This window comes from Eleutherodactylus coqui, chromosome 11, assembly GCF_035609145.1.
Source record: "Eleutherodactylus coqui strain aEleCoq1 chromosome 11, aEleCoq1.hap1, whole genome shotgun sequence".
NCBI classification, from domain to species: domain Eukaryota; kingdom Metazoa; phylum Chordata; class Amphibia; order Anura; family Eleutherodactylidae; genus Eleutherodactylus; species Eleutherodactylus coqui.
Window position 1 is genome coordinate 2,457,146 of NC_089847.1, and position 9,541 is coordinate 2,466,686.

The 9,541-nt window shown below is 49.9% G+C and overlaps 1 protein-coding gene across 1 annotated transcript; it reads right to left on the reverse strand.

The window, feature by feature from the left end:
- On the reverse strand, positions 1-9,541 carry MAP1LC3B (microtubule associated protein 1 light chain 3 beta). The gene is made up of 4 exons (XM_066582483.1): positions 9,386-9,541; positions 3,887-3,942; positions 449-555; positions 1-366 (listed from the first exon to the last, which is right to left on the reverse strand). Exons 1-4 carry the CDS (start codon positions 9,423-9,425, stop codon positions 195-197), a joined length of 375 nt encoding a protein of 124 aa, XP_066438580.1. The 5' UTR covers positions 9,426-9,541; the 3' UTR covers positions 1-194.

Here is a 9,541-nt window from a genome sequence, read left to right on the forward strand (position 1 = left end):
TGAAGTCGGCCGTCTTTGGCGTAAAATGATATATTTTAATTGGACGCAATGATCCAGAGGCGTAAACTGAGTACAGGAAGCAGGATACATATAGATCTATACAGGGCGGGCGGCCGCTGCTACGCTCCCCCGCCGGAGAAAATAAATCTTTTTAAATAAAATTAAAAATAAAACCGAAGTCGCCGCCGGGACGTTTACGCATTCTTCATCCCAAAAGTCTCCTGTGATGCGTAGACCATGTAGAGGAATCCGTCCTCGTCCTTCTCCCGCTCATAAACCTCGGAGATGGGCGTAGAGACGCTCACCATACTGTGGCCGTTCACTAGCAGGAAGAAAGCTTGGTTGGCGTTCAGCTGTAGGCGTCTCCTGCAACACCGAGAGAAGGAGAAAAGTCACATGCGGCACAAGATGGTGACCGCCGGCGCCGGCCGTGGCGCTGCTATCTTACCGGATAATTTTGATGAGCTCGCTCGTATTAACGTGATCTGGGACGAGGAATTTGGTCTTATCCAGCACCGGGAGCTGCTTCTCCCCCTTGTACCTCTCGATAATCACCTGCGCAAGAGAACAAGAGCGCGTCAGTCTGACCGCACGGCGGCCCGCAGAAACGTTTAGGCACCTTTACACAGTACGGCGGGCAAGCACACAAGCGTCCAACAGCCATCCCAGCGCCTATCGCTTCGGTGCGTTCCACAGGACTGACAGTCGCCCCAGTGAACAGAGGGGCAGCAGCCGGCAGTCGTTCACTGCAAGCAAGCAGTCGCTCAGAGATGGAGTGGTTCCCGTTTACACTCAGTGAGAAGTGAGCTGACCTGGAACTAGCGACTCCTGAGCGGCTTCTCTGCGCCGCCAGCGGTCACACGGGCTGACAGTCACCCACAATCGCTCCCTTGAATGATTGATCGGGTGAAGGAGCCTTCGGTTTGGGCCTCTTTATGGCGTTTCAGTATCGGCCCGCTCACGCTGCACTTTTTGTACGTTAAAGGGTTTTTCTGTGACTTAAAAAAAAATTTAAAAGGGCTTAAAATGATTAACAATTGAGCCATCGGCCCCGGCGGCTTCAGCGCTGCTACTGGTGAGCTTCCAGGTTCAATCCGGCGGGTGCTGTGGCTGCGGGGCGAGGAGCCGCCGGACAGAAGAGGGGCCACTTTTTATTAGTTTTAAGCCCTTTGTAATTGTTTTAAGGAGGGTTTCACACTTGCAAGGGAATCCCACAATTTCCCAGGACTGAGAAATCACAACATAATGAATTCCAGCGGCTCCATGCATGCTTGCGATGCAGCGTTAAAACAAAATCGCGGCATGTCCGTTATTTTTGCGATCTCGCCCATTGTTACCAATGGGGCCGGTGGCAGCAGCGCCAGCCCCATTGAAATCGATCGGTGAGGATCACGATCCTTTGCCACTGCTGTGGGGACTCTCCGCGATGAGGATTTTCGGGTGGTGCTTGAAATATAAGCCCCCCCTTCCCGAAAATAATCAATATCTGTAAAGAAAATTAAGAATACATTACCTGGGAAGTGCTGTCCTGTCCGGTGCGTCTTCTTGCTGTCCTGTCCGGCACTCCATCCTGCAGGTCACTGCACTCTTCTGCTGCTGCTCTTCTGGCGGCAGGGGATTGAAAATCCCCGCCTCCTGAAGCACTGCCTGTGATTGGTCACAGCGCTCAGCCAATCAGAGACAGCGCTTCAGGAGGCGGGGATTTTCAATCACCTGCCAGAAGAGCAGCAAAAGAAGAGTGCCAGAGAGGACAGCGCTACTAAGGTGATGTATTATTATCATTATTTTTCTTTATTTACAGTTATTTTCGAGGTAGGGCTTATATTTCAAGCCACCCCCCCCCCCCACCACCACCACCACCAACCGTCTCCTGTAAATCCTTGTGGCGGAGAGTCCCCTGCCACTGCTGTCAGGGAAGAGGAGGGTTAACCCACTCCTGCCCAGGACATAAATGTACATCGCGGTTGGGAAGCAGTTCCTGCAAATGAACATACATTTAGGTCCTATGGATGGGTTCAGGAGCTGTGACTCCTGCTGCAACAGTGGCGTTAGGGGGAGGCCACCGATCCCTGCTGTTAACCCCTTACATGCCACGGATCAATGTTGACAGCAGCATGTAAAGGGTTCACAGAGGGAGGGAGCTCCTTCTATGACGTCATCGGCCGTTTGCCATGGTAACTTGACACCACACACTGACATCTGGGCCTGCGGTGTATTATTATAGCGTTGCAGGTTCAATTCCCCTTCAGGGACATTACAGAAAAAAAACGCTTTTATCACACTTTTACCTTGTTTAAAAAAATGTAGACAAATTTAAAAAGCCTCCCGTGTTGAGCGCCGGGGCGTCCATAACGACCCCCACAACTACTTAAACACTGCCACACAAAAATGTGATAAAGGGGCTCAAAACAGCCATTTGTACCCCTGAATGATACCAATAAAAAGTACAACCCGTCACACAAAACACAATGCAATGGGAGGGGGCGGAGCTAAGCTCCACCCCTCCCACTGCTGGCTGCAAAGGGACAGGGAGCTTAGCCCCACCCCTGCCTCGCCCCCCCCTATTGCAAACAGCCAAAGGGGAGGAGAGAGACGGCAAGGCGGGGGGGGGGGGGGGGGGGGGGAGACCGCTCAGCTGGTAGCATATATTGGTTGGCTGGTATAAGGGCTTGTTTTTTGCGTGGCGATCTGTAGTTTTTATCGGTGCCACTTTTGGGGTACATAGACTATATCGCAAATTTTTTTTTTTCTTTTTTATGATAACAGGGAGAGAAAACGCATCAATTCTGCCACAGATTTTTTTTTTTTTTTACAGCGTTAATCATGCAGCATAAATGACACACTACATTTTTTCTGCGGGTCGGTACGGTAACAACGATACCAAAATTGTTATATTTTTTTAGGTTTTTACACTTTTTTGCAATAAAACCCCCTTTTTTTTGGAAATCTTTTTTTTTTCTCAATCGCTGCATTCAAAGTCCTGTAACTTTTTTATTTTTTGATGTACGGCGCTCTGTGAGGGCTTATTTTTTGCGAGACCAGCTGTAGTTTTTACTGGTACCATTTTGGGGAATGTACGGCTTTTTTGATCACTTTTATTGCATTTTTTGGGCGGCAAAATGCTAAAAATTAGCATTTTGCCTCTGTTTTTTACCGGGTTTTTTTACGCTTTTTGTCGTACAAAATAAAAAGCATGTTCAACTTTTTGTACATGTCATTACGGACGCGTCAATACCCAATATGTGGGGTTTTAATGTTTTTTTCCCTTTTTTATGCTAATATTAGAAAAAGCATCAAAAAAGGGTTTTTTTAACATTTTTTTTTTTTTCTTTTTTTTTTTTTTTAACACTATTTGAGTCCCTCTGAGGGACTTACATCACTGTGCCTATGATCGCTGTGATAAGGCATGGCAGAGCTACTGCTCTGCCATGCCTTATCGCTTATACAGCGATCATAGGCAATACTGGACGCCAGTGTCTGGCGTCCTGTTGCCATGGTGACAGGCCGGGCTCTTGCGATGACATTGTGAGTGCCGGCCGGAGACACAGAGGGAGTCCGCTCCCTTTGTGAACTCTTTCCCTGCCGCGATCTACTTAGATCGTGGCAGGGAAGGGGTTAACAGCGGGGGGGGGCGCATCTCCGATGCCCCCCCGCTGTTGCAGCGGGACGCCGGCTGTGACGGACAGCCGACTCCCGCTGCGAGATAGCGCGGGATCTTATGTGATCTCGCGCTATCCCCAGGACGTACCGGTACGTCCTGTTGCGGGAAGGGGTTAAAGAAAAAAAATCTATTTTTGCCATTGCTGTCTCCAGATTTCGCAGCTTACTGGCATTGTGCAGAAACTTTAGTTTCACTTCCCTAATGCGGACGCTGGACATCACTCACCGGGATTTTGGTTGGATGCTGCTCCCGGATCACCCGCACATCTTCTACTCTTTGCTCTAGAAAAGAAAAAAAGACATCAGAGTGCGTCCGAAGCGGGAGGGCAGATGGCGGCACTCGGATACCCAGACATCTCCGACCGCACCGCATACAGGGTCTGTTCACACCTGCGATTGTACAATCCGTTAAAGGGAATCCCCTGGCCAAACAGACCCCACTGACTAGGAGGGTCTCCGTTCGGCTGTCTGTCCTTCACGCACAACTTTCTCGTCTGGCATTTTGTGCCAGATTTGTGACGGAACCTCCAAACAGAGCGTAACCCAGCGGGCACCTGCCACCTCACACACCCTGCCAGCGCCGCACACAGGGCCAACCGCCCGCGGATGGGGCATCCTCAGAACAATGATGGTAAATGCTACAAATGTAACTTCTATCACTACTGCTACAATGTTACCTCGTGCAGCAGAAGCAGTGCGCTCCGGAAATCAAAGAGTTAAAACAACATAATGACGATTAACGAGCCAAATAAAGGCTCTACCTGTCCGCAAAGCGTGGATCTTTTAACTCTATCAGTTCCAGAGCCCAACGCTGGGAGGTAACCAATTATCATTAACCCTTTAACACCACAGGATATACAGTTACATGCTTGGTGTGCGGGGTTTATATGGAGTCCATCCATACAAGGCGGGTGACCACCCACAGAAGCCGCCATCAGCGCTTTGCAGCTATTAACCCTCTAAATGTCCCAATTGTTAATTCCAGGTCCCAAATGACCCCCCCCCCCCCCCATCCCCACGAGATTGCAGAATGCCATTCAGCTGCCTATCATGCTTGGTAGACTGCCTGTCAAGACACAGTATAGTGTAGTACTATGGTATTGCAGTATACTGTATGATCGAACCATCGCCGCTTCACGTCACCTAAAAATACTTACATTCCTTGTATTTTTTTCTAATAATAAAACCGTTAAAAAAACAAAACCGCCTTTTCCAATATTAATAAAAAATATATTTTAAAAACGTGTCATCGCCACATCTGTAGCGTCCGAGCGATCAGACAAGACCCCCCCCCCCCCAGACGGCAGGACTGCGCATTATTCGGTACAGTAAATAGTAAAATACAACAAACCCTCGCTGGAAACAACTAAGCGTCAGGCCTCATGGCCGCGGCACGCGCAGATGTTTAATGCGGATATCGCAGCGGATTCACTGAGTGTCGTCGTTAAAAGGACTCATTGCTTTGGGGGGATGATGCGGATAATCCGCCCCCCTCCCCCATCTTTTCCCAACCTCCCTAATTGATTTTAACCTTTAAATCCCCAGTGGATCCGCTAATGTATTGAAATGTTTTTGCGGATCACTGCGGATCCTGAACTCCCATAGAGATCCGTGATCCACGATAAAATGGAGCATGCTGCGATTTGTTATCTGCACGTGGCATCCACAGATAATTTAGAGTCAGATACGCAGGTGGCAGATGAAGTGCGGACGCCCCATGCTTCTCTATGGGTGGCTTGAACTGCGGATCAAATCCGCCCGGGGACATGGAGTCTCAGGATTTTTTTCAGAGTGGGAGGAGAAATCAGATTAAAAAAAAAAAAATGTTGTTAAAGGGTTAATAATTGTAAAATTGTTGTAGGACATCCCCAGTCACTCACAGCAAGCAGAGTTCTTGTAATGAAGAACGTATACACTAAATATATTTGCCAAATGAGCTGCAGTACCACTCCTGACCACAGGGGGCACAGTGGGGCTGTAGCTGTTATAGCACCTCCTCAGGCAGGTATACAGTACTGCAGTCTTCCCTCTTTACTGTTTTTATTGTATCGTCTGTACAGTCTTCACACCTTTATCTTTCGTGGTCGATGGTTCTCCCGAAAAAAAACCTTGAAGGGAACCGGACAAAAACTATATTATGGGGCTCAAAGGTAATGGAGCGGGGAGCTTGTGTGCGGGGGTTTCATTCCAGTGCAGTACCCCCATAAAGCTGGCGCACACACAGCGCGACTCTGTTCAGCCCATTCATCACTAGGCAGAGCATGCGTACAGCCGGGAGAAAAGAGGCGAGCAGCAGCTGTGAGACCATCATACCAGGACTTCTCCGAGCTCCCAGCCCCCGCATGGCTGTAACACTATGACCCGCCTCTGAGCAGCGGCCACGCAGGGACTGTGCGCCATTGTTACATGATTAGCGCCTCCTACAGGCCGCAGGGCCTTCCAGCTCTCCCCGTGTATGTGGCCTGCGGCTCTCCACCAATCCCTTCAGCTTCCTTATAGGTTAAGATTCCGCTGAGGTCGATGACATTATCAGCAGCGCAATTAGAGGAAAGCCGCCTGCATGATGGGGGGGGGGGGGGGCTCGATCGCGGATGCGCGCTGTTCAGAATGTCTGATTCCCGAGTTCTGTAACATCTTCTGCAATAGACTTTGTTTCAGAACAGGTGCTTGCTGTCTGTGAATGGAAGCCGCCACCTTGAGCTAGTGGTGTGCGGCTCACGTAAGGCCGTGTTCGCACTGTCATGTTTTTAGCGGATCTTGTCTTACGAACAAAACGGAAGTAAAACTGGAATGAACGGAAATCGTTGTTCTGGCGGCGCCATCAAAAGGATCCTTCAAGAAAAAGCAGTGTGAATGCCGTTCATTACCGCTACACTTCCGTTTTTCAACATTTAACCCCTTACTGACGCGCCTCTTGGATGTGAGTCTTGTTGGAGGATTTTCATCTCCACTTTACAAGTGCTGTAACATTTTATCTTCCCGCTGACGCGGCCGCCGAGGGGTTTGGCGCGGCGAGCTGTAGTTTGATCGGTTACACAATGTCTTTTTTTGCCTTCTGACCGGATACATTTATTTCTGCGGGTCGATACGATTACAAAATGATAGAGATTTTTTTATGATTTTCCACTTTTGCGCAATAAAGCCCTTTTTTAACCCATTTTTCTTTGCATTGCCCCATAACGTTTGTTCTCCCGGGGGCGCTGTGGGTTTTTTGCACGACGAGCCGCAGATCTTATTTTACCTTTCGGGGGAGACGCGGCTTTTTTGTTCACCTCGACGGCATTTGTTTTGGGAAGTGAAATGAACAAAGAAGCATTTGGGCCCCATTTATTTTATTGTTACGGCGTTTCCTGTGCGGTATAACAAGTGTGTTTAACCCTTTCCAATCCAATTTGTATCCTGGTTTTCCTAGGGGGCTTGCTCTTTTTCTGCCGTTACACAACGGCGCTATCTGCTGGCTAAAGCCAGTACTGCATGAGGTGACACGTTGGATAGGCTCCGACAGCAGAGAGGCTGGCAATATACAGTAAGAGAACCCCGACGGACGTCTACCAACATCTGAGCTGCACAGCCTTAAATCATAATGTCTTCACAGGTCAGACAGTGGGTTGGAAAGGGTTAATGCATTGCAGGGGTCATTATGGACGTGACGGGGGGCTGTTTCATTTTTTATATATATTTTCTTACTTCGAGGGGAAAGTTCAGCGTTTTTTTAATACTTTTTTTCCCCACATTTTTTAGTCTTGACGTGAGATGTTAGGATCGCTCTGATAATACACTGCATTACCACTATTCATAGCATCACAGGCCATGGTCCCGGACGCCAATGCCTAGCATCTGGTTGCCATGGCAACCCATTGGCCCTCCAGTATGACATAGCGGTAGCTGATGAGGTCACAGAGGTAGCGCAAACCATTTACACACAGCAATCAACATTGATTGCTACATGTAGGGGTCAACAGAAGGGATCAGTGTTCTGACTGATCCCCGATGCTGCTGCAGTAGGCCGGCTGTCAAGTCACAAGCAACTCCCGCTGCGGATGGCACAGCCACAACCTTTGAGCCTGCACCATCCATAGCACGTAATCCCTTTCCAGCTACAACGTAAACTTACATCCTGCGCACGAAGGGGTTAAACGGATCCGTTTTTCATACTGCTTGGCTTGTGTATCTTCCCCTCCCCCCCTTTGTCTCTCGCCCTATGCGCAGGCTCAGAAATACAATCTGAGAGAAAAGCGGATGACAACGGCTAACTTTCCATCTTTTCTGTCTCCCGTTGATTACAATGTAAAGGAGATGGATCGGCTGTCGTTCGGCAGTGTAAAAACGGAACGAAGATGGAAAATTTAGAAACGGACCGAAACTGAAGGTCTTTGGTTGGAATGCAGGTTTATGGGCAGGAAAAGAAACATTGTCTTCCCTTTTGCGCTTTTGCAATGGAACAGCTAAAGCGAAAGGCCCTTACTGGCGGCTGGTCAAACCGAAGAGGGGCGAATCATCAGTGATCAGCTTGTAGATTGGCGCTCATTACTGCCGTTCTCAGGCGGCAGAGGACTGGTTTTATCTGGATGATCGACAGTTATCGCAATCGTTCGCCCCCATGCAGGTAACATTTGTTGGCAGCACATCTCCTCCCCAATTATGCCCACCAACGAACAACCCTGCGGGCAAACAGATAATGAAGCCTATGAAGTTACGCAGGGCGCACATCTCTTCCCTATATCGCCTTTCAAACGGGCAGATAACCAGAAACAAACGGGTGAAGATGCCACCAATCAGCCAATTTAATTATGCCCGCTATAATTAAAGTGACAGTAACTCTTTCTACAGTAAATCCATCCAGCTGCAGTCCTGCGACGCCCGCATATATTGGAGGGTGATACCTAACAGCCCCCAATCCCCCCTCGCTGTGCGGGCGCGAATCCTCCCTTCCCTTGAAGGCGGCGGTCACTATTTTACGGTTCTTTTCTGTTGGCTCTAATAGAGGCTCAGGGCGGCACGATGGATCTCTGCTGAGTGATGGCGCCCACTTCCTGTGTGACATCTGGTGAATACTGACACCCTATGGCGTCCTCAGACCCCAACCATTTGTTGCCCCTAAAGTGGAAGTTACGGGGATGGTCACATGACCGTCGCGTTGGGCCAGGGATCTATGGCGACATTTTGCCTGCGATATGTTACTGTATCTATTGGTCAATGTGATAACTGCAAAGGACGAGTAAACGTGCGAGGTTGATGGTCTCCTCGTAGCCTGACGTGCCATGGGGGGGGCTGGTGGCGGCAGAGCGGCCCAGTGACAGGCCCTCCAGGTTGGACGCTCCCTTTAAGAGCAAGTACAATTAAATGGACTATCTGTACCGGCCGTGAATATGGCAAAACGCATCACTGTCACAAACAAATGGCCATGCAGGGGTTAATGTGGGAATGTAACAGAATAGGGGGAGGAGGTGCCCTTTAACCCCTGACGACCCCCTCCCGTAGCCTATGGACCTCCTGGTCAGGAAGTGGTTAAGTACAGAGGTCGTCACACAATCGCTGATCGGCCAGGATCTGATCGGTGACGCATCCTGGGAGCCGCCTGCCCGATCAGATTCGCCGAGCGGCCCACTGGGATGGCGCCGTCCAGCTGTCAGGGGCCGCAGCGCAGCACGATGACTTCACCCTCCACTGATACAATGTAGCAAGCGGGGCCCGTTAACTGTTTAGCTGCCGGCTGCCGTCTTACCCAGCGTCCGCCGCTGCTTGAAGGTCTTCTCGGAAGGCATCTCCTCCGCAGTGTCTCGCTCCTCCCGACCGTCTGCCGCGGCGCCCCGACCTGCAAAACAAAACACAGCGCTGACGTCACCGCCGCGTCACCCGTCCGCCTCCCGCCGGCATGTTG

Bases quoted from the DNA above. Each gene is read 5' to 3' on its own strand.
- MAP1LC3B (XM_066582483.1), bottom strand. From the start codon at position 9,425: ATGCCTTCCGAGAAGACCTTCAAGCAGCGGCGGACGCTGG. The intron at 556-3,886 runs GTGAGTGATGTC...TCTCTTGCGCAG, and splicing joins AGCATCCAACCAAAATCCCG to GTGATTATCGAGAGGTACAA. The intron at 367-448 runs GTAAGATAGCAG...TCGGTGTTGCAG, and splicing joins GAGCTCATCAAAATTATCCG to GAGACGCCTACAGCTGAACG.